The 24,639-nt window shown below is 48.6% G+C and overlaps 1 protein-coding gene and 1 long non-coding RNA gene across 3 annotated transcripts; one reads left to right on the top strand and one right to left on the bottom strand.

Annotated features, from left to right (window-relative positions):
* The first annotated feature begins 936 nt into the window (after positions 1-936).
* On the top strand, positions 937-12,732 carry LOC145515628 (uncharacterized). Its single transcript, XR_014060951.1, has 2 exons — positions 937-3,516; positions 10,854-12,732. It is a non-coding gene; the product is annotated as an uncharacterized LOC145515628 (long non-coding RNA).
* Positions 12,733-13,793: 1,061 nt separating this feature from the next.
* On the bottom strand, positions 13,794-24,336 carry RINL (Ras and Rab interactor like). 2 transcript variants are annotated; one of them, XM_081516499.1, is made up of 12 exons: positions 24,296-24,336; positions 22,203-22,294; positions 21,844-22,003; positions 19,856-19,958; positions 18,411-18,483; positions 18,260-18,324; positions 17,618-17,767; positions 17,125-17,532; positions 16,408-16,725; positions 16,027-16,158; positions 15,715-15,878; positions 13,794-15,632 (listed from the first exon to the last, which is right to left on the bottom strand). In XM_081516499.1, exons 1-12 carry the CDS (start codon positions 24,314-24,316, stop codon positions 15,570-15,572), a joined length of 1,749 nt encoding a protein of 582 aa, XP_081372625.1. In that variant the 5' UTR covers positions 24,317-24,336; the 3' UTR covers positions 13,794-15,569. The 2 variants fall into 2 exon arrangements, with proteins under 2 accessions (XP_081372625.1, XP_081372626.1); XM_081516500.1 differs by lacking the exons at positions 21,844-22,003; positions 22,203-22,294; positions 24,296-24,336 and adding an exon at positions 20,448-20,666.
* Between the last annotated feature and the right edge of the window lie 303 nt (positions 24,337-24,639).

Here is a 24,639-nt window from a genome sequence, read left to right as displayed (position 1 = left end):
CTGTGTGTTGGTCTTAGTGAAGCTGTCCCCTACCCAGCCCGGTACAGTGCTAGCTAGCTACCCGGCAAAGGCGACCAGTTATGGTGTTCTAAGTGTCCGACGGGCCTCGTTTCCTCTGGGTCGGGTAGGGCTACCCCCGCAGAGAACACCCACCCAGTCTCTAGGGTCCAACGACGGCCAACGCCTGGAACGTGGGGGCGGGGTCCGGGGTTGACCCTAGGATCCCGCCCAAAGAACTCTATAACCTTACAGGGCTGTCTGCTGGGGGGGAAGGAAAATTGGAGGAGGGGACAGTCGTGGGAAATGCGGGAGACTTCCCCTAAAGATGCTGCGGAACCTTTCCACTCGGGCGAAAGGGGCTTCCCGAAATAGAGTGTCCTCGTGGAAACTAAGTTTGAAATGGGGGTCAGTGGCACTAAGAGAGTGGGATCGGCTTGGTAGCTCTGTGAGTTTGGGGAGATGAAAGTTGGAGAGGGCTGACCCGGATCTAAATCAGCTCTCAATCACTCCGGAAAGATCCGAAGGGGCCGGCCAAAAGGAGACAGGGGACGGCGCAGCGCCTCCAACACGTGATCCGAGCGACGGAATTAAGGCGGGGCGGGTCTGACTGAAGGGCGGGGTCGCCGAGGTTCCGACGTCAGAGGAATGCGGTGGGGGGAGGGGGAGAGAAGGGGCCCCTCCCCTCCCCGCCCCCGCGCCCGGTACGGACGCCCCTCGCGCCGGCGCGCGCCGACGGGACGCGGCGGAACCGTCCCCCGCGCGACACGTTCCAGGCCGCTCGCCCCCTCGAGCGCGTCCACGGCGGGCGACCGAGCGGCCGCGTTATCTGCACCCCCGAGCTCCCAGCCTCTGCCCCTCCCCCACCCGTTGCACGCGGACCGCGGCCGCGGGCCGGGGGCGGCGCCTCCCTCGGATCCCCCCGCACCCCTCCCTGACCCTTCGCCCCCAGCCCCTACCAGTTCGGCGGCGAGCCTGGCCGGCCGTCCGGGATCGAAAAGAGCAGACACTGGGAAGTTTTGGGGGAGGGAGGGGCGGGCCTTAAAGGGACCACGACCTTTTTCCAGCCGGGGGAAAAAAAACGTGGGGGGGTTGTTGCGAGGGGAGACCGAGAGTTGCCGTGCAATTGAATGGAGGAAACAACGCAAAAAGAGGATGGGAAGACTCCGCGTCCCTTTTCCCCGAACAACCCCAACCTCTCAACACGCGCCCCACATCCCTCACAGAAAGTGGCACAGTTGTTTGGGAATCAACGCCTCATTGCTCCTGGTCAGCCAAGTGTTGTGTTGGTTAAGGTGAATGTTGGGGTGCTCATTATACAGACGGGGAAATGAGCTCAGGGGACGCTAGCAACTAACCCAGGATCCCACCGCTTGTAAGTGGCGTATATAGCAGAATTTGCCGCGAAGACGCATAACCACTGCAGTTCCTGTTATGGTTGTGGAGTAGGGGTGGGGTGGGGCTGCAATATCCCCTGGAGAGTAAGAGCATGGGTCCCGGGGTCAGACTGTCAGCTTTCAGATATGGACGGTGAACCTGCTGGCTCTGTGGCACTGGAAAGGTGATTTCGCATTCTGGGACCTCTGTTGAGTTTGGGAGCACGTGCACCCAACCTGCATTGTTGGGTGGTCTTGAGAGGTGCTGAGAATGTCAAAACAGGGCACCTGAGATCTACCTCCAGTTCAGAGATTGAGGCCGGGAGAAGGGAAAGACCAGTTGAAGATTCACCAGCCTCTGAAAAAAACAAGTCCTGCCCTCCTTAGCATTCCCAGGGCACAATCTAACCTTTGTGGGCCCATCTAAATCCACGCCTAACCCTTTCCCCTTGTCCTCCACGTGGCATGGAAACTGGTTTTCCTTCTGTTCATCAAATACCCAAAGCTCATTCCTGACACTGCACTGGCTATTCGGTCTAGAACACTCTTCTCCCAAATCTTTGCTTCTCATTTGACAGGCCTTGACTCAGATGTCACCTGCTGAGTGCCCTGCCTAGTTAGCTCCCATACACAATCATGGTTTCCCATCTTGCTCTTATTGCCATGTGAAAATATCTAATTATTTAATTTTTGCCACCTCATTAGCATCTGGGCTCTTTGGGGGCCAGAAGTTCAGTTCAGTTCAGTTCAGTCGCTCAGTCGTGTCCGACTCTCTGCGACCCCATGAATTGCAGCACGCCAGGCCTCTCTGTCCATCACCAACTCCCGGAGTCTACCCAAACCCATGTCCATCGAGTCGGTGATGCCATCCAACCATCTCATCCTCTGTCGTCCCCTCCTCCTCCCGCCCCCAATCCCACCCAGCATCAGGGTCTTTTCCAATGAGTCAACCCCTCGCATGAGGTGGCCAAAGTATTGGAGTTTCAGCTTCAGCATCAGACCCTCCAATGAACACCCAGGATTGGTCTCTTCTAGGATGGATTGATTGGATCTCCTTGCAATCCAAAGGACTCTCAAGAGTCTTCTCCAACACCACAGTTCAAAAGCATCAATTCTGCGGCGCTCAGCTTTCTTCACCGTCCAACTCTCACATCCATACGTGACCACTGGGAAAACCATAGTCTTGACTAGACGGACTTTTGTTGGCAAAGTAATGTCTCTGCTTTTAAACATGCTATCTAGGTTGGCCATAACCTTCCTTCCAAGGAGTAAGCGTCTTTTAATTTCATGGCTGCAGTCACCATCAGCAGTGATTCTGGAGCCCAAAAAAGTAAAGTCTGACACTGTTTCCACTGTTTCCCCATCTATTTCCCATGGAGTGATGGGACCAGATGCCATGATCTTAGTTTTCTGAACGTTGAGCTTTAAGCCAACTTTTTCACTCTCCTCTTTCACCTTCATCAAGAGGCTCTTTAGTTCTTCTTCACTTTCTGCCATAAGGGTGGTGTCATCCGCATATCTGAGGTTATTGATATTTCTCCCGGCAATCTTGATTCCAGCTTGTGTTTCTTCCAGCCCAGCGTTTCTCATGATGTACACTGCATATAAGTTAAATAAGCAGGGTGACAATATACAGCCTTGACGTACTCCTTTTCCTGTTTGGAACCAGTCTGTTGTCCCATGTCCAGTTCTAACTGTTGCTTCCTGACCTGCATACAGGTTTCTCAAGAGACAGGTCAGATGGTCTGGTATTCCCATCTCTTTCAGAATTTTCCACAGTTTATTGTGATCCACACAGTCAAAGGCTTTGGCATAGTCAATAAAGCAGAAATAGATGTTTTTCTGGAACTCTCTTGCTTTTTCGATGATCCAGCGGATATTGGCAATTTGATCTCTAGTTCCTCTGCCTTTTCTAAAACCAGCTTGAACATCTGGAAGTTCACGGTTCACGTATTGCTGAAGCCTGGCTTGGAGAATTTTGAGCATTACTTTACTAGCATGTGAGATGAGTGCAATTGTGCGGTAGTTTGAGCATTCTTTGGCATTGCCTTTCTTTGGGATTGGAACGAAGACTGACCGCTTCCAGTCCTGTGGCCACTGCTGAGTTTTCCAAATTTGCTGGCATATCGAGTGCAGCAAGTAGGTATGTTGTAATTCTTCCAAGGACTGTTCATTCATTCAACAGATGTTGATTGAGCTAACACTATTTGGGGTATCTGGGATAAAATGATGAACAAGATAGAAAAAAACTTCCTCCTTCCTGGAGTTTACATTCTAGTGTAAAAGATGCACAATTCTCAAGTCAAACATGTATCAGATGGTGATAACTGCTATGAAGATAGTAAAATAGGGAAGGAGGATGAGACGTGCGTGATAGCAGTTTGCTTAGAAGGGTATTCAGGGGAAGCCTCGCTGAGAAGGTGATATTTATTTTATTATTTAAAAAATTAAAATTTTTTTTTGGCCGTGCCACACTTAGTTTCCCAACCAGGGATTGAACCTGAGCCCCCTGCATTGGAAGCACAAAGCCTTAACCACTGGACACCAGGGAAGTCCCTAATTTATTCTTATTCTTGTTTACAAGATGACATTTTAGCAAAGCCCTGAAGTGGAGAGAGAGGAGGTCATGTGGATGCTGGGGGAAGAGCATTCCAAGGGAACATCCAGTGCAAAGGCCCTGAGGTGACAATGTGCCTGATGTGTTCCAGAAATTGGGGCTTTCCTGTTGGCTCAGGTGGTAAAGAATCTGCCCACCATGCGGGAGATTGGGATTCATTCCCTGGGTCAGAAAGATCCCCTGGAGAAGGGAATGGCTACCAGTATTCTACAATATTCTTACCTGGAGAATCCCATGGACAGAGGAGGCTCCGGGCTACAGTCCATGGGGTCACAAAGAATCAGACACTGCTGAGTGACTGACACTTTGTGGCAGGAGTAAAGGGAGGAAGGGGTAAATGGTAAGTGATGACATCAGGGAACAGGGAGAGGGCAGCCTGTGAATGTCCTCCTGGGCCACAGGGAGGGGAGGACTTTGAGATGAGGTCTCAGGACGGTTATGAGCAGGGGAGGGCCCTGATCCAGGTCGGGTGTTCATGGGAGCCCTGCGGCTGTGGGCTGTGGGTGTGGGAGACTGACTGTGGGAGGTGAAATGGGAGCAGGAAGACAGTGAGGAGTCTGAGTCAATGGGAACGGCTAGAGAAGTTAGAAATCAGGATGGGAGCCGTGGAGGGATTGAAGTGAACAGGTTATGGATGTGTTTTGAACGTTGAGCTCACAGAATGGGCTGAGGGGTCAAAATTCCTCATGATTCAAAACTACCCCAGGGCTCGTGGTGGTTTAGTCACTAAGTCGTGTCCAACTCTTGCAACCTCATGAACTGTACCCGGCCAGACTCCTCTGTCCATCGGATTTTCCAGGCAAAAATTCTAGAGGGGGTTGCCATTTCCTTCTCCAGGGGATCTTCCTGACCCAGGGATCGAACCTACATCTCCAGCATTGCAAGTTGATTCTTTACCACTGAGGCGCAAATAATGCCTGCAGGGCTCATAGCGATGGCCAACATCCCCAGCTATTTTTGGTCCTCTATCCACTAAGAGATGCTGCATTTTTAAGGAGAATCTCTTCTCCCTCTCCGTTTGACACAGACCTGTTCCTTGGCCTCCGAGGACCAGCTCTTCTGGGAGTGTGTCCCTGTCAGTGTTGGGGGTGTGCATAACCACTCTAGAACACTTACAGCAAAACCCAACCCAGAGGGAGGTGGGGGTTCCTCTGGCTTGTAGCCTTAAAAAACACAATTTTTTTTATTTTAAAATTTTATTTATGTATTTACTTTTTGACCGCTGCATGGCTTGTGGGATCTGAGTTCCCGGACCAGGGATCAAACCCATGCCCCCCTGTAGTGGAATCACCGATTCTTAACCACTGGACCACTAGGGAAGTCCCAATAATTTTTTTTAATTGAAGTATAGTGGATTTATGATATTGTATGTCCCTCCCATGGTCATACTTAGACCTTGTCTCACTAACCACAGCCTCTTTAGAACCTCAATTTCATGTGTCTTATTCTGTACCTATTGCCCATGTATTTCATTCCTTTCAGAAGCTCAACTCCAATCATTCATTAGCCCTACCATGTTTCCATGACCACTCAGCTCCCTCGTACCTTCACACAGATTAAATTTCTTGACCAACCACTGTAATCACCGCAACCGACCTTATGCACATTTTCTATACACTCCACCCTACTCATCTTGCAAAACCACAATCCTTGTTAAATCTAAGGCTCCATCTATCACATGCAGGTGAATGTGGGTGGAGAAAACTACACAATCATGTTAACAGGTCTCACCTTAAATTCATTCCCATGGACTTGGAATGGATGCACAATGGTGTGTAATAACTTCTCCTCTGTCCCCAGTCCCTTGGGCTTCCCTGGTGGCTCAGATGGTGAAGAATTCGCCTGCCATGTGGGAGACGTGGGTTCGATTCCTGGGTTAGGAAGATCCCCTGGAGGAGGGCACGGCAACCCACTCCAGTATTCTTGCCTAGAGAATCCCCTTGGACAGAGGTGCCTGGCGGGCTACAGTCCACGGGGTGGCAAAGAGTTGGACATGACTGAGCAACTAAGCATGTGTGCGCATGTGGGCACACACACACACACACACACACACACACACACACGTCCCTTGACTCTCCTAGAGGATATATCAGATCTTCTCTTCAAACCTCTACCAGTGGGTCTTCCCTAGTTGTCCAGTGGCTAAGACTCCATGCTCCCAATGCATGGGGCCTGGGTTCCATCCTGATCAGGAACTAGATCCCACATGCCACAAGACTGAAGATCCCATGTGCTGCAACTAAGACCCAGAACAGCCAAATAAATAAAACAAAATAATCAAACCCTCTAACAACATCTTCCTCTCAACAGTGACTTTCTTCTTGCTTCCTGAGAGAACCACAGCCACCCTCCCCCACATCCCCTCTCCTGCATCTTCACAGCCCACGCCACCTTCCCACTTCTAAGTGGGGTAACTAGCCATGTTCCCATCTGCTGAGCTTCTTTTTTTTCCCCTATGCATATTCTCATTTTTTTTTCTTCACCTATTCAAGAAATTGGTCTCCTGTGGGCTCAGGGTCTCAGGAGAGAAATGTGACAAGCCGCAAAGCAGGAATAGGTCAGCTTTCTTTTCTGTTTTTAAAGCCTCTTTAGGGCTTTGAACGGAAATAGCTTCATGGTCTATTGGGCCTCAAATTGAAAACTCAGATGCCTTTAGGGGTTAATGGGTAAAGCTGGCCTGGTAGGGGAAAAATTCTCAGTTGTATTACACAGTTGTGACTTAATTTTCCTCAAGCTTTATTGAGATATGCCTGACTTTCAAGAAACCATACATATTCAAAGTATACAGTTGATGGGGACTTCCCTGGCAGTCCAGCAGTTGAGACTCTTAACGTTTAGTGCAGGGGATGCTAGTTTGATACCTGGTCAAGGAATTAAGATCCCACATGCCACACAGTGCAGCCAAAAATAATTTAAAAAAATAAAATTAAAACTATATACAGTTGATGAGTTTTGACTTAATTATAAACCTGTGAAAATACCACCACAGTCAAGATAATGACCAAAAGAAACAAAAGACCTACTGCTGTACAGCACAGGGAACTATACTCAATATTTCATGATAACCTATATGGGAAAAGAATCTGAAAAAGAGTACGTGTATATACATACACACACACACACGCACACAGACTTCCCAGGTGACGCTAGCAGTAAAGAACCCACCTGCCAATGCAGGAGTTTGATCCCTGGGTTAGGAAGATCCCCTGGAGAAGGAAATGGCAATGCAGTCCTTTATTTTTGCGTGGAGAATCCCATGGACAGAGGAGCCTGGTGGGCTACAATCCATATGATTGCAAAGAGTCGGACATGACTGAGGCAATTTAGCATGTACACATGCATATATATATATATATAATATATGAATCACTTAGCTGTACACCTGAAACTAACATACTGACATTGTAAATCAACTATACTTCAATAAAAAAAAATTAATTTAAAAAATTTTTAAAAGGGAATCTGAAAAAGAACATATATGTGTATAACTGAAACACTGTGCTGTATACCTGAAGCAAACACAATATTGTAAATCAACTATTCTTCAATTAAAAAAAAAAGGTGACTTCTCTGGTGGGCCAGTAGCTAAGACTCCATGCTCCCAATGCAGGGGCCTGGTTTCCATCCCTGATCAGGGAGCTGAATCCCCCATGCCACAACTACATCCCACATGCTACAATGAGGATGGAAGTTCCCATGTGCCACAACTAAGACCCAGTGCAGCCAAATAAATAACAACAACAAAAAAAGAAGAAGCAGCAGCAGTGATGGCTTAACCATGAAAACAACAAAAATTAAAAAGAAATAAATAAGTTAAATGTATGTTCTGAAGAAAGTAAAGAAAAAGATAATGACGAAAATGTAATGAACATATCCATCATCTCCGAATTTCCTCCTGCTTCTTGATAAACCCTTCATCCCTCACCCTTCCACACACACACATCCCCAGACAAATACCAATCTACTTTCTATCACTATTGGTTAGTTTGCATTTTTTAGAATGATATTATATAGTATGTACTCTCATGTCTGGCTTTTTTCCTTCAATATAATTCTTTTGAGATTCATATATGTTTAGCAATAATTCATTCTTTTTATTTCTGAGTACTGTTCCATTGCATGCAATAGTTTATTTGTCAAGTCACCACAATTTGTTTACGAGTCACCCACTGGTGGACATTTGGGTTATTTGTAAATTTTGGCAATTACAAATGAGGGTGCTGTGAACATCGACGTGCATGTCTTTTTTTTTTTTTTAATTTTATTTATTTGGCTGTACTGGGTCTTGGTTATGGCGTGTGAGATCTAGTTCCCTGACAGGGATCGAACCTGGACCCAGTGCACTGGAAGCTTGGAGTCTTAATCACTGGACCACCAGGGAAGTCCTGATGTACAAGTCTTTGTGTAGATATTTTTCATTTTTTTAGCATATATACTCAGAAGTGGAATGCCTGGGTCATATGGTGGGTATATATTTAACTTTTAACGAAAAGTCATTTTCCAAAGTAGTGTACCACAGTGTCCAACTTCTATTACTTAAAGAAAAAATCATTATTTATTTATTTATGGGTATGTGAGGTCTTTGCTGCTACTTGGGCTTTTCTCTAGTTGTGGAGAGTGGGGGCTACTCTCTAGTTGTGATCTTCTCATTGCAGTGGCTTCTCTTGCTTCAGAGCACAGGCTCTAGGGTGTACACAATTCAGTAGTTGGGGTGTGTGGGCTCAGTAGTTGCAGCTTCTGAGTTCTAGAGCACAGGCTCAGCAGGTCTTCCCCAATGAGGGATGGAACCCATGTCTCCTGCATTGGCACGTGGATTCTTCACTACTGAGCTACCAGGGAAGCCCTCAACTTCTATTACTTTTAACAACAACAATAATAAACTGGTTGAAAATTTAGTATTTATTTTAATTCATTTATTCCTTGATCAGACAAATATTTACTGGGTACTGCCAGACCCTGTTCTAGACACTGGGGATTTAGTAGTGAACAAGACACACAAAATTCCCACTCTTGGGCAGCTGGTGTTCGACTTAGAGTCTCTCTCAGCCCAGGTGATTTGGTTTTCTAGGTTGGGACCACACACATGCTAAGGAGACAGATGACCTGGTCCAAATCCTGGCTCTGCCATTTCCTAACTATGTGGCCTGGGCAAGACCCCTTATCTCTGAGTCTTATACTGTGAAAAGGGGATGCTGATAATACCTACTTTACCTCCTAAGGTTGTGGCATTGTTGATTCACAAACTGGCCCCTGGACATAGAGGGTCAGAAGGTGCCAAGAAAGAGGCATGCCCAGATAGAAAAGTGAAAGTGTTAATTGCTCAGTCCTGTCCGACTCTTTGTGACTCCGTGGACCGTAGCTCACCAGACTCCTCTGTCCATGCAATTGTCCGGGGAAGAATACTGGAGTGGGTTGCCATTTACTTCTGCAGGGGCTCTTTGTGACTCAGGGATCGAACCTGGGTCTCTTGTATTGCAGGCAGATCCTTTACTGTCTGAGTCACCAGAGAAAACCTGGTGGTAGATGGCAGGTGTAATAAGCAAGGCAAAGTTCATAGGAGGCTTATCTTGGGCAGCCAAAAGATGAGTAGATCTCTGCACCCACCTGCAAGAATCTTCAAACTCTATGTACAGAGGCCTTGACTGGGCTGTCATGTATACCATCTAGATGGTCTCAACAACACCCAACTTTCCCAAGGTTGTGTGTCCTTGGAACAACTCCCATTGTGGGAACAGTGGGCAGTGTACATTCCAAGGACAGGGGAGGGGGTGAGGAGCCTCTGATGGCCTGGGTCCAGCTCTCAGGTCAACTGGCAGTCATGTGTGTTCTCTTGATGACCTCCTCCAGCAGGCAGGCAAACCACTAAGCATTAGTTATTATCTACCCTTGGGTTGCTGGGGAGCCAGAGAATAAATAAGCAAAACATACCATGCCTCTTTAAGGGTCATGAAATGGTGGCTTGTAGTGATTTTGATTTGTACTTCTTGAATAATGAGTGATATTTATTATCTTTTCAAGGCTTCTCTGATGCCTTGGCGGTAAGGAATCTGCTTGCAATGCAGGAAATGTGGGTTCGATCTCTGGGTTGGGGAGATCCCCTGGAGGAGGAAATGGCAACCTGCTCCAATATTCTTGCCTGGGAACTCCCATGAACAGAGGAGCCTAGCAGGCTACAGTCCATGGGGTCTCAAAAGAGTTGGACACGACTGAGCACATTATCTTTTCACGTGCCTTTTAACCACATGCATATTTTTTTGGAGAAATCTCCATTTAATTCCTTTGCCTGTTTAAAAAATTTGATTGTTTGGGTTTTGTTGTTGTTGTTGCTGAGTTTTAGAAATCATATATATATATATATATACATATACATATATACATATATATATATCATATATATTCTGGATATTAACCCCTTATGATTTGCAGATACTTTCCCCTATTCCATGGATTGATTTTACATTCTGTTGATTGTTTCCTTTCATGCATACATTTTTATTTTTCCTGGCCATGCTGTGTTGCTTGCAGGATCTTAGTTCCCCTAGAAGGGGCTGAAACCAAGCCCACAACAGTAAAAGCAACAAGTCTTAACCACTGGAATGCCAGGGAAGTCCCCACACTTTAAAATTTTTGATGTATTCCAATTAATCTTTGTTGCCTGTCCTTTTGGTGTTATATCCAAGAAATCATTGCCAAATCTAATGTCACAGAACTTTTCCCCTATGTTTTCCTCTAATAGATTTATAGTTTTTACATTTAGGTCTTTCATCCAATTTAGGTTAATTTTTTGTATACGTTTTTAGAAAAGGGTCCAACTTTATTCTTAAAAATTTTTTTTTTTTAATTTTCTTGGCTGTGCTGCACAGCATGAGGGATCTTAGTTCCCTGACCAGGGATCAAACCCAGCCCCCTGCATTGGAAGCACGAAGTATTAACCACTGGACTGCAAAAGAAGTCCCCCAACTTAATTCTTTTGCACGTGAGTATCCATCCAGTTTTCCCAATTTCATTCATTGAAAAGACTGTTCTTTCCCAGTTGAATGATATGAAACCCTTGTCAAAAATCATTTGACCATACTTGTGAGCATTTATTTCCAGAATTTGCATTTTTAACAAATTGCTGCTGGGAATCATTGATACATAGTATCAGATTGTTGCAGGAAGAGGGAGTGCTTCTGTTACCAAGTCCAAGCTCTTTCTACTGGTCCTAGGCCATGAAGACAAGGTGTTGAGGCAAGGAATTCGACTTTATTTAGAGAGCTGACTGACCAAGAAGATGGCAGACTAATGTCTCAAAATAACCATCTTATCTGGGTCTGGATACCAGGTTCTTTTAAATATCAGAGATGAGGAGGAGATAAGGAAACAAAGTAACATGGCCATTAATCTTGCAAATATCTCCTCAAATGGCAAACCTCAGGGAGATGTGTTAATTTCTTCCTTCCTGCCATCTACAAGTGGACAGGGTTCTGAACAAAGGCACTTTAATAGTCAGGCAGAGGGGCAGCCATTATGTATGATCATAATAATAAAAGCAATGGAAAGCAAGTCAGAGAAACAGTTCCAACATGGAATCAGAATTGACTTCTCTATGCAACACTTCCAGGGTCTGAGTGAGGACTCTTTTCTAACACTCAGAAATGAATTGTTTGAGGAGACACCCTTGCTGACAAAGCAAAAGACTTTATTGGGAAGGGGCGCCCAGGTGGAGAGCAGCAGGTTAAGGGAACCCAGGAGAGCTGCTCTGCCACATGGCTTGCACTCTCAGGTTTTACAGTGAAGGGATTAGTTTCCAGATTGTCTCTGGCCAATCATTCTGATCCAGGGTCCTTCCTGGTGGCGTGTGCATCTTTCAACCAAGATGGATTCCAGCAAGGAAGATTCTGAGAGGTTGGCAGGACACAGCATCTCCTCCCTCCTCCTTTTGGCCCCTCCCAAGTTCCTCTGGGTTAGTTTTTTTACAAGTCATACAATGGGCTGGCATGTCCTCCCTCCTTTTGGCTCCTCCTGAATTGTCCTGGTTACTTTTCGGTGACAGCACCTTGTTTTTTTTTATCAGGACCTCCTGTTGTGAGACAACTCAGGCAAGCGGTTATCATCATGCCTGGCTAAGGCAGGTGGTTTTGGTCAATGGTTCCCTAACAAGATTAAAAATAAAACAGGAAGGGAGGCTGCATTTTTTGAGAAGTCATAGAGAAGATGATGCAGAGATGCGAGTTTGATCTCTGGGTGGGGAAGATCCCCTGGAGAAGGAAATGGCAACCGGCTCCAGTATTCTTGCCTGGGAAATCCTATGGACAGAGGAGCCTGGCAGGCTACCATCCATGGGGCTGCAAAAGAGTTGGACAAGTTGAACGACTAAACAACCACTGCCACAACAACAACTTTGAGCCTTATTATATGCTCATTGTAATACATTAGCATATGTTACATGACACACCCACAGGCACCATGACAGTTCCAAGGCTGACCATAAAAGGCCAAAAAGTGGGTGGTGGTGGTCCAATTCCTGGAAATCCCTGCCCCTTCCCCCAGATAGTTAGAATATTGTTTGCTCATTAGCATATGAAATTACCCAGCCTATAAAAACTAACACCACCCCCCATACCCCAGAGCCTCTCTCACCTGAGATGACACACATTCTGTCTATGGAATGTGTATTTCCCAGGATTGCTCTCACTTTCTGAGATGACCCTCATTCTGCTTGTGGAATGTGTTGCTCTCTAAATAAAGTTGCTTTCACTTTACCACGACTTGCTCTTAAATTCTTTTCTGCCCGAAGCCATGAAGCCATAACTTGGCAGCCCATCCCAAATCCTTGGCAGCCTGCCCCATCAAGACCTGGGATGTGACCATTCTCTTGCTCCCCCTTCTCCTGCAACACAGGAAAGTCTGGCAAAGGCCCTGGGCTGGGTGGATGCCTGGCAGGTGTGGGGAGCAATGAGAAAGTGAGTGAGGCTGGAGCAGGTGAATGAGGGGGCGAGTGGGAGGAGATGAGAGTCTGGCAGGTCCTATGGGAACTTGTGGGCTTTGAGGGCCCTGGGCAGCACTCAGGCCTTCACCTGGAGTGAGCTGGGCCATGTGACCTGGGCAAACGGTGGAACTGCAGGATGAGAAGAGGCCTCAAGTTCAAGAGGGTAGGTTGTCTCCAGCTAACTTCTCTGACTAGGCCTTAGGATGAACCAGGGGGAAGTGGGAGGCTTATGGTATTAAACAAACAAATTAAAAATTTCCCCTCAGGTTAAAATTGCTTCCCAACATGGTGGGACAAGGGCTCAACTTAGATATCAAAGAATAAAAAAAATAAAATTGTGTTTCTTGCAAACCTAATTTTTGGCCTGAGAGGTAGACCTCTGATCTATTTTTAAAATTTCCTCTGGCTGCCACTTGGAGGGCATGGGACAGGATTCCCAGGACTGGGAGCCAGGAGGCAGGGGGAGACTAGAGCTGGACCAGGATGGAGCTGTGGAAGGGGAGGAAGTGGGGGAAAGTGGGCGGAGAGGAAGGGTCCAGGGTGAGGTGTGGACTCTGGTCTAGGGACCTGGGGATCATGAAGGCCCCCTGAAATGCAGACTAGAAGGAGGAATGGGTTTCTGGGAGATGCTGTGGCCAGTTTGGGACATCATGGGAATGGCAGTCCAAGAGGAGGTATCCAGTAGGAAGCCCAGAGCTTCAGAGTGAAGCCAAAGCCATAATTAACCAGTGATACTCCAAACATCAGCCATTTGGTTTCACTTTCCCATACTTTGCCTCGTATCCATGTGTCACCTATACACTTAGCTACTTAATCATTTTCTTTAAATCGGTTCACTTTAAAAAAAATTAAACACATTTATTTATACAGGAAACATCATTTCACTCCAGGAAGTGGAAAACTGCCATAAACAGAATAGAATAGTACAAATAAATCCACAGATTCAGCAAGGATAAGAGAGGTGCTGAGAGCATGGGGTAAAAAGTTGTTGGTGGACAGGTTATTCAGGGTCTCAAGGTACCACCCACAGACCATCAAAAAGCTGAATTGTGTCCCCTCCCCAGATTTATATGTTGAAGTCCTAACCCCCGGAACTCAGAGTGTGACTGTATTTGGAGAAAGGGCTTTTAAGAGGTGATTAAGTGAAAGTGAAGTCATACAGATGGGCTCTGATGCAACGAGTGGTGTCCTTATACGAGGAGGAGATTAAAACGCAGACACACATGCAAAAGAAAGACCACGTTGGGACTTCCCTGGTAGTCCAGAGGCTGACACTGCACTCCCAATGCAGGGGGCCTCGGTTTGACCCCTGGTCAGGGAACTAGATCCCACATGTTGCAACTAAGAGCTCACATGCTGCAACTAAAAATCCCCTCCTGCTGCAACTAAAAATCCTCTCCTGCTGCAACTATGACCCAGGACGGCCAAATAAATAAAATTAATATTTTAAAAAATACCCACTCCAGTATTCTTGCCTGGAGAATTCCATGGACAGAGGAGCTTGGTGCTTGGCAGGCTATGGTCCATGGGGTCGCAAAGAATTGGACACAACTGAAGCTACTGAGTAAGAGTACTGTGTATAAAATAGGTAAACAACAAGGACCAAGTGCATAGCACAGGGAACTGTACTTAGCATCTCATAATAACCTGTAATGGAAAAGAATCTGAAGAAGAATATATATATACGTATATATATGCTTTAAATATTCTTAAAACTAACACAACATTGTAAATTAACTATACTTCAGTTTTAAAAAACGAAGTCAAAGGCTGAGTCCCCTCTGAGATTTCAGGGGAAAATCCATTCTTTGTCTTTTTCAGCTTCTAGAGGATCCCTACATTCTTTGGTTCCTAGCCACATCACTTCAACCTCTGTGTGCATCATCATATTTCTTCTTCTGACTCTGATCTCCCTGCCTCCCTCTTATAAGGATCCTGGGGATTACATCGGGCCCACCTGAATCCAGGATAATCCATTGCAAGATCCTTAATTTAATCACATTGGTAAAGTTCCGTTTGGGCTTCCCTGGTGGCTCTGATTGTAAAGAATTCACCTGCAATGCAGGACACCCGGGTTCAAATCCCTGGGTCAGGAAGATCTCTGGGAGAAGGGAATGGCAATCCACTCCAGTATTCTTGCCTGGGAAATCCAATGGACAGAGGGGTCTGGTGGGCTACAGTTCATGGGGTCCCAAAGAGTTGGATACAACTAAGAGACTAACACTATCACTTTTCAAAGTCCCTTTTACCACTTAAGGTAAAATATTCACAGATTATGGGTATTAGCAGGTGGACATCTTGGGAGGTGTTTAACCCAGGGAGGATCCAGTCAGTGAAGCTGTAGTTTTAGACAGCAGTGCCTGAGAGAGCCTCACTAAGAAGGTGATGTCTACCTAAGGGTCTGAAAGAAGGGAAGGAAGGAGCAAAGTGGATATTGGGGAATGGCATTCCAGGAAACAGGAACAGCCAATGTAAAGGTTCAGAGGTCTTTCCTCAGACCTGTTTCCTTTTCCTAGAAACCCCTGCCTCTAAACGACAGGGGTCAGAAATTGGTGCTGTCCCAGATGCCTCCTGAATCTTGCTTGTGGGGCAGAAGGGTCTGAGATCTCTAATCATCTGTGGTCTCTTGCATAATCTCTATTGTCCATGGTTCCTCAAAGGGCAGCTTGGCCTGCGGGGAGAGGCAGGAGCCTGGGTCAGAAAGGAAACAGGTCCAGCCCTCCCGGCCACCCGTAGTCTGGAGGGATGATCACCTGGTCCCCGGCGGGGCTCTGTCTGTGCAGAGTCCTCCGGCGGTGCCACTGGCGCAGGGAGGCCCGGACCTCAGAGCTGAGCCCCTTGGGTGCGCGGGCCGTGTCAGGCTCGTAGTGGGCAATGTGGTACAGCGCCCCAAACCACGTGGTCAGGTAGTAGCCGGCTAGGGGAAAGAAGAGGAGGTCAGCGCAGCTATTTCAACTCTCCCAAACCCCGCTCCCCCCTCAGGTTGCCCGCCTTCCCTCCCACTGCAGGCAGGGGGCCTAGGGCGCCCCTTGTCGGGTCCCGGGGTTCTAGGGCTGGGGGCTCACCTTCTCCCCGTAGTTCGTCCGGATCCAGGAGCTCCATGAGAAACTCTACGTCCAGCTGCGTCTCCCCAATGTCTGGACTCCAGATCAATTCCTCTGTCAGCGCTGGCAGGAAGGCGTCGGCACCCAAGGGTTCTAAGGGAGGGGAGGACAGGCTCTGGGGTTGGAGGGAACGTGCTGGCAACTTCCATCCCATCCCCAAGACCGCGAGTGCTGGCTACCCTTCCACTTTGCGGGATATGCAAACGACCCTCACTCGATTCTACAGGTCCGCGTAGAGCTTGCCATCTTCTCCCGCTCGACGTGTGCACAGCCGCCTGCTGCCTGGCTCCCGCAACCCTCAAGTCACTCCACATCCAGGTAGACTCAAAACCCCTACTTTACCTTGGTTCTCCCCACTAGCCAGACCCTCGTAGACGTCACTGCACACCGCCAGCAGGAGCGACACCTTGCGGCGCGGGGCGCAGGCCGCGTGGAGGTGCGCCAGGCGCGCATGAATGCGGCTTCGCAGGGCGGGGGCGGGGCTTCGCCTCTCACGCCCCGCCCCCTGGGCTCCCGGAGGCCCCGCCTCCGCCCGCAGGGCTACCTGTCGCCGCCGTAGTTGCCGCAGCTCTGGGGCGCGGAGCGTGCGGAGTCGCATCCACAGGGCAGGCTTCAGCGGCGCCAGCACAGCGCGGTACAAGGCCGCCTCTACTGCGGGGCCTGCAGGGGTTGAGATGGGGTTAGGCAGGACCATCAGGCTGACCCATGCCACTTTCTCTCCACTGGCCCACCGTCACCAATCACCACCCCTCCCTAACCTCTGCCCACCCACTTGTGTACACGTAGGTGTGAGCACATGTGGAAGAAGGATCCTGGGTGTGAACAACCGCTTGTTGAGAGAATATGCGCTGTCACACATGCGTGAAAGGAAGCAGTGGTGAACAGAGTAGGTGTTGCTACATGTGGGACAGGGAGTGTGAGTAGAAAAGGAAACAGATGTGCAGAGATGGAGAGAACGAAGTTGGATGTGAACACCGATGCAGGGCCAAGAGATGGCAAATGTGAACCTGTGGGGGTTCGGAGAGTGTCCCTCAGTTCCCTCCCAGTCCTCCCCCTTACCTAGGTCCTCCTCCTTCTGGGGGGCCCCAGGCCCCTTGCTTGTGAAGACAGCCCTGACATCGGGATCCTTTGCTAAGTGATCCTGGAGGTCAGTAAGGAGGTGCCGGACGTCCTGAAGCAGCTCTGTGGCTGGGTCCCCAGGCCTGTGGGGGCCCCCAGCATCTGAGGTGAGGCGCGCCCGGAAGCCTCGGAACTGCTTGGCTACGTAGCTGCTCCGGGCCCTGGCTAGAGCCCGGACGTGCTGAGTGAGCACGTCCTCAGGTCCTTCTTCTTCATCTTTGTCATCCTCCTCCTCCTCTTCCTCCTTCTCCTCCACCAGGCTGGCCAGAGCTGGCCTAAGATGGTGTTCCTCTGGGCTGAGTGGGCCTTCCACCCAGGAGACGCGGTGAGGAGCTGGGTTCCTGGGGACTGATGTGAGGAGAGGGTTGGGTTCCACAGAACAGCAGCAGCAGCTCCTTCATCCCTCAGGGGCCCTGGGCCCTGCTTATCTAACCTGGACCGTGTCTCTCCGCAGTCTCTGGAGTTGTCTCTGGTGGGGTCTGCTCCATCCCCCATCCTCTGTGGGTCTCCAGGTAGAGCTTGTTCACCAGGAAGAGCACCCTCCTTGAGGTGTTGAGTTGGTTGCTGCCGATCTGCAGAGGATCTGGGGGACAGAAGAAGTGAGGTGTCCCAGGTGTCCAAGGGGCCAGCCTTGGAGTCTTAGTGTTCAGCTTCATTACTGGAGGAACTGAGACTCAGTTCCTGATACCTCCTCACTCAGACCCAGGAGATGAGCACCACCACCCCCCAACTTTTGCAGGTCCTCTTGTGCTGTGTGCTTAGTCACTCAGTCGTGTCCAACTCTTTGCAACCCCATAAACTATAGCCTGCCAAGTTCCTCTGTCTATGGGGATTCTCCAGGCAAGAACACTGGAGTGGGTTGTCATGTCCTCCTCCAGGGGATCTTCTCAATCTAGGGAACGAACCCAGGTCTCCCGCATTGTGGGCGGGTTCTTTACCATCTGAGCCACCAGGGAAGCCCCTCTGTCCCCTTTATCCTCCCTCAAACCCTGTAGTTTGGTCCCCCAAGTACCATCCTCCTGGACCAAGGAGGTGGATAGGTAGACTCTTTCTCCCTTAGAGAATCATGTCTCACCTGTGTTTTTGTCTTCAGGCCCCAGGGTAGGAGGGGGCAAGAGCAATGTTCTAGGCAAAACATCCCTGAGAAAAGATAAGCAGGAGCCACAATGTGGGTGGGGTGTCATAGGGAAGGATCCTCCTTAGCACCTTTGATGGATGACCTGTACCTGCTGGCTGATAGGAAGGCCAGGAGATGGGGCAGATCTGGCATGCAGAGCTTAGAGGATTCCAGACACACACCTGGAGTAGTGGAGGGGGAAGAGGCAAGAAGGAATAAGTTGGAAAACTTGAGAGATAGCAGCGTTCTTTTTTCTGGGATTATCTCTTCCCCAATCCTGCAGTTTCCCCCAAGAACCTTCAGAACAGAGAAATTTCTAGCCCTTGCAGTCCCCTTCTTTTCCTGTGTTCTTATGCTAGCATCCCACTTATACCACCAAATACAATTCATTCATTAGACAATATTCATTAAGATAACTATTTATTTTCAGGCATTGGAGATACATTTGTCAAAAGGCAGATACATTCACTGCCTGCCTGTAGCTTACCTTTTAGTGGAGGGAGATGAAAATGAATGAGCAAACAAATAATGATAAGTGTATAGTGTATGGAGTGCCAGGAATGAAATAGAGTGATTGAAAGTGACTAGGGCTATTGTTAGCTGTAGTGGTCAAAGAAGGTTACATTTCTATAGAGGTCAAAAGGATGGAGACTAAACTAGCCATTCAAGGGAGGGCACTCATACAGGAAAAACAAATACAAAGACCCTGAAGTTGGGACACATTTAGCATGCGTAAGGAACAGAAAAAACAGTTCTCTAGAGCAGAGAGAATGACGGGCAGTAGTGAGCAAGTGCTAATCATAATCTTATAGGCCATGATAAGGAGTTTATTTTTTAAATATTTATTTATTTGGCCATACTGGGTCTTAGTTGCAGCCTGTGGGATCTTCATTTTGGCATGAAAACAGTTGCAGCACGCAGGATCTAGTTCCTCAACCAGGGATTAAACCCCGGGCCCCCTGCATTGGGAGCATGGAGTCTCAACCACTGGACCACCAGGGAAGCCCCCTGAGGAGTTTAATGTTTATCTAAAATGTTGCAGGGCTTCCCTGGTGGCTCAGAGGGTAAAGTGTCTGTCCGCAATGCAGGAGACCCGGGTTCGACTCTGGGTCAGAAAGATCTCCTGGAGAAGAAAATGGCAACCCACTCCAGTATTCTTGCCTGGAGAATCCCATGGATGGAGGAGCCTGGTAGGCTACAGTACATGGGGTCACAAAGAGTCGGACATGACTGAGCGACTTCCCTTTCTTTTCTTTTAAAGATGTTGCATGTCCTTTGCAGGGTTTAAGGCAGGAATGTATAACATCTGGTTGATGTTTGAAAATACCACTCTGGCTACTGTGTCCAGAATGGACTGCAGGAAGGAAATGGTGGGAGCACAGAGACCAGAGAGGTGGCCACTGCAATTGTCTGGGCAAGAGGTGATGGTGGTTAGGATTAGGGTGATGGAGGTAGAGAGGATTGGGAAGATTCAGGAGATATTTCACAATGAAAAATGACCGATCTTGGTGATAAATTTGTTGTGGACTGGAAACTTGAGGATAGGCTCCTCACCTCCAGGAAGCTTCTGGATCTGGTAGGTGTTGACTTCCCCTGGTGAAGGTCCTGTCTTCAACACCAGGACTTGTCTGGGATCATGTCCTATGACCAGAAAACTCTGGGGGAAGGGAGACAAAGGTCAGGTTGAAGAGGAATTCTGCAGAAGTCTATTACTTTTGCCTGCCTAGTATCCATTTCCTTTATTTTGGGTCTCACACCCCAAATTTCCTTTAGAAAACTCTATTCCACTATCTACTCTAGGTCCTGCAGATGGGACTAACTCTCCCAAGAGCCCTAAGGGTGGGTCCATGACCTTACCTAGCCAATAGGATTGAGTGTTCTCTGACCACTGTGGCTGGTTCAGAGATGGGCGTGTGAACCAAACCCAGCCAATGGAAATCTCCCACAGGAGCTCTTTGGAAAGAGGCCTCTTTTTACACTGGGGCTGCTAATCTGGTGAGATGTGGCCCTGTGCTTGGGCCAGCCATCTAGAATTGCTTTATCCAAATCTATTCCCTATTCCTTGCAGAACTCTAGCTTTGTTCAGGGCATTAACAGGCCCAGCCATAGAAGATAGGTAGTGATCAGTGTAGGCACGGGTTCTCACCTCTGGCTGCATAACTCCCAGGAGAGCTTTTAGTTTTCGGTTTGTTTGCTTTTTGGCTGCACAGCATGGCTTGTGGGATCTTAGTCCCTCTGCTGCTACTAAGTCACTTCAGTCATGTCCGACTCTGTGCGACCCCAAAGATGGCAGCCCATCAGGCTCTGCCATCCCTAGGATTCTCCAGGCAAGAATACTGGAGTGGGTTGCCATTTCCTTCTCCAGTGCATGAAAGGGAAAAGTGAAAGTGAAGTCACTCAGTCGTGTCCGACTCTTAGCGACCCCATGGACTGTAGCCTACCAGACTCCTCCGTCCATGGGATTTTCCAGGCAAGAGTACTGGAGTGGGGTGCCATTGCCTTCTCCGTTAGTCCCTCTACCAGGGATCAAACCCAAGCCTCAGCAGTGAAAGCTCGGAGTCCTAACCACTGGACTGCCAAGGAATCCTTTCCAGGTGAACTTTTAAAAAATATTGCTACCTGTGCCTTGTCTGTATATTCTGAATCAATTGTGAAGGCTTTTGTTTTTGCTGGTAAAAGGAAAAAATGCAACTGGTGCCTCCTTTCTTCCTTCCTCCTGCCTGGAATGCACACATGTGCTTGGGTCTGGGGCAGCCACTGGGCGACCATAAGGGAAATCTAAGAGAACTGCTGAGATGTCCTTGATGTCATTTGAGGAGCAGAACTAGAGCCTGCAGCTGTCTTTCTGGTTATGTTAGAAAGATAAATGCCTACTTATCAAGATATTAAAGAACAAGTGTTTATTTGCATTCCAAAATATTTAGAATTCCCCAAAGTTTAAAGCAAAGCCAAGAAATTCCCTAGAGCTCCAGTGTTAGGACTCTGCACTTCCATTTCAGGGAGCATGGGTTCAAGCCTTGGTCAGGAAATTAAGATCTCAGAAGCTGTTGCAGTGTGGTTAAAAAAACAAGCCAAGAAATGGGATGAAGAGATATATATATATATATATATACATATATTGTCTGATGTTCAAGATGCAGACATCCCCAAAATTACTTTTACTTCTGGACTTTTTGTGCTTTCCTGGTGGCTCAGATGGTAAAGAATCTGCTTATAATGCAGGAGACCTGAGTTCGATCCCTGGGAAGATCCCTTGGAGAAGGGAATGACTACCCACTCCAGTATTCTTGCCTGAAAAATCCCAAAGACAGAGGAGCCTGGCAGGTTACAGTCCATGGGGTTGCAAAGAGTCGGACATGACTGAGAGACTAACACTTTTCACTTTCACTGATCTTTTCTGGTCTTTTCAGTCATGCGAATCAATAAGCAGGGTTTCGGTTTGCCTGGTTTGTGTTGTGCTTGTCACTGGCAACTGACAGGGTCCTAACTGGTTCAGGGTGTCATGGGAGGGTCAGAGAGGGTGCCTAGGGGTGAGTACTTACCCCTGGTGGCCACAGGTCCAGAAGGGCTTTCGCACTGTGGGCATCCAGCTCTGGGATCTGCCATACCCCCCATGTCCTCTGAAGGCGAAGGAGTGACTCTGGGGTCCCAAGGACCCTTAAAGGGGTCTCACCAGCTTCATTCGCCTGTGATGGGATTAGTCTGGGACAGGCAGGGACCAGGAGACCAGGGGACAGAGGAAGGCAGTTGGACACTGAGATGGGGTCAGAGGTACAGGAAAGGGAAGCCCAGGGGCAAAGGGTCAGAGATGGGGTTCTGGGTCCTATCTGGGGGTGGGTGGGACTTAGATGGAAGGGGCTTCTGAATCCAGGGAGGTGGAGACGGCCTCAGCAACCCTCACCTCTCCCGGTCCGTGGGGCCTGCTGAGGCCTTGTCCTCTGGCTGGGCTGTCATCCTCAGGATGCAGGAGGCCAGGGAGCCATGGTCTGGCCTCTGGCAGGGAGGAAAGTAGGTCTCAAGGCTGTTCCAGCCCAGGGGTAATATTCTAAATATCTACAACCCACATGGCAGAGACCTTGACCAACCACGATGGACTTGAGACCCCTCACTGTGACAGGTGTTAATTCTTCAGTTCCTGGGTGGTGGGGAGATCTGGGGATCTAGCGGGGAGGTCGGTAGGGGGAGAGGGAGGGGGAGGTAGGGGGAAAGGAAGAGGACTCAAAATGGCAGCTATTTACCAAGCGGTAGGGTAATATTTTTTAAGGAAGCCCAAGGGCTCAGCTGTAAAGAATCTGCTTGCAAATGCAGGAGAAGCGGATTTGATGCCTGGGTTAGACTGATCCTCTGGAGAATGAAATGGCAACCCACTCCAGTATTCTTTTTTTTTTAATTTAAAAAATATTTACTTGGCTGCACCAGGTCTTATTTGTGGCATGTGGGATCTTCAATGTTTGCTGCAGCCTGCAGGGTCTTCAGTTGTGGCATGTAGGATCTAGTTCCCTGACCGGGGATCAAACCTGGGCTGCCTGCATGCAGTCTTAGCTACTGGACCACCAGGGAAGTCCCCCACTTCAGTATTCTTCCCTGGGAAATCGCATGGACAGAGGAGCCTGCAGTCCATAGGGTCACAAAAGAGTTGGACAGGACTTAGTGACTAAACAACAACAGGGTAATATTTTAGATTTTAACATCCAGTGAAGCCTTATGAAAGTGGAACAGCTGAATAACAACCATTGTCAAAACCCAGTGCCTGGAAAAGGGCTCTGCCCATTGTAGACACTCTGTAAATATGAGAAATGTTATATGATGTCTCTTCTTCCTCCCTTCCCTGATCACAAAGGGGCCTTCAAATATTTTCTCCCAAGGTTTTATCATGAGAGATCTCAAACAGAAACATTGAAATAGGAACTTCCCTGGTGGTCCGGTGGTTAAGAATCTGCCTTCCAATGCAGGGGATTCAGCTTTCATCCCTGGTCCAGGAACTAAGACCCCACATGAAAGTGAAAGTGTTAGTCGCTTAGTTGTGTGGGACTCTGCAACCCCATAGACTTGTTGCCCGCCACAGCCTCCTCTGTCCATGGGATTTCCCAGGCAAGAATACTGGAGTGGGTTGCCATTCCCTTCTCCAGGGGATCTTCCCCACTCAGGGATCAAATGTGGGTCTCCCACATTGCAGGTAGACTCTACCTTCTGGGCCACCAGGGAAGTCCAAGATACCATGCTGCAGAGCAACTAAGCCCATGTGTGCTGCAAATACTGAGCCCACGAGTTATAGACCATGCTCCACAACAAGAGAAGCCCTCATGCCCAAACAAAGACCCTGTGCAGCCAAAATAAACAAATTAAAAAAACATTGAAATGATTGTACAGGAAACATCTATACACCCACTACCTAGATTCTACTATTGACATTTTCCTCTTTTTGCTTTGTCGCACATCTGTCCCTCTATCCACTGGATCTGAACTCTTAACCAGGTAGAGCTTCCTATGGTGGGTTATCAGTTAAGAGGGCATTCTAAAATATTTTCCTCGCAGCAGTCCCAGGAGCAGGAATCCTAGGTCCTTCCATCCATCTATCCATGAGCCCATACATCCAACAAATATTTACTGAAGTACAGGACCACAATTAGGTGCCTGGGGAAAGGTGATGGGCAAAAATAAGCCCTTGCTCCCAGGGAGTTCCCTTCTTCTTGGGGTGGGTATAAGGGATGGATAATAAACAGCTAAACCAATCCATCAGCCCACCGTCCAGAAGTCCAGGGTGTTAGGAAGTGGGGGACAGAGAGCAGGTACCCTGCCTAGGGGAGAGCAGGCAGGAGGGGTGGGGAGAGGGAGGCCGAGGCTTGCCTGGGCCCCATGAGAAAGGCAGAAGGAGATGAGGGGTGCTGGGCAGGGTGTGATGGGGGCAGCTGCCTGATACCACAGGGAGGCTGCGGGTCAGTGTAGCAGAGCGGGGCAATGATGCCAGCTGCTCGGTCCCCTGGGGACCCCTACCTGTTCTCCGAGGGGAGGCATGAAGTAGCAGGAAGTGAAAGTTCCTCACAGAGAGAGGAAGCTGAGCTGGCAGGGGAAGAGGCGGGGCTGGGGGGATCTGAGATGGACTCTCCTCCCTCTTTTTGGAGGCTCAGGTCTTAGGTGACCCGGCTTTGGAGGAAGGGACTCTGGCAGGTGTCTGGGAGTCCAGGGGTAACAGCCACGACGCGAGGCTCCCACGGCCCCGGGAGTCCGCTCTCGGCACCTTGCAGCACCCTTCACTCTGTTTCTCATGATGGTTTCCTTAGCGGCCAGAGATCTAACCCCCTTCCTCCAGCAGCTTCCCTCTGGGCCCCAGGAAAGAA

This window comes from Giraffa tippelskirchi, chromosome 7, assembly GCF_054371585.1.
Source record: "Giraffa tippelskirchi isolate mGirTip1 chromosome 7, T2T-mGirTip1v1.2.pri, whole genome shotgun sequence".
NCBI classification, from domain to species: Eukaryota; Metazoa; Chordata; class Mammalia; order Artiodactyla; family Giraffidae; genus Giraffa; species Giraffa tippelskirchi.
This window is presented reverse-complemented; position numbering and strand designations above follow the sequence as displayed.

What these genes read in the sequence shown, in the direction of transcription:
- RINL (XM_081516499.1), bottom strand. Translation starts at nt 24,316, where the DNA reads ATGCCTCCCCTCGGAGAACAG. An exon ending in GCCTGAAGACAAAAACACAG is followed by an intron (nt 17,768 to 18,259) that starts GTGAGACATGAT and finishes TCTGTCCCCCAG; the next exon opens with ATCCTCTGCAGATCGGCAGC. An exon ending in GGACGAACTACGGGGAGAAG is followed by an intron (nt 15,879 to 16,026) that starts GTGAGCCCCCAG and finishes TCTTTCCCCTAG; the next exon opens with CCGGCTACTACCTGACCACG.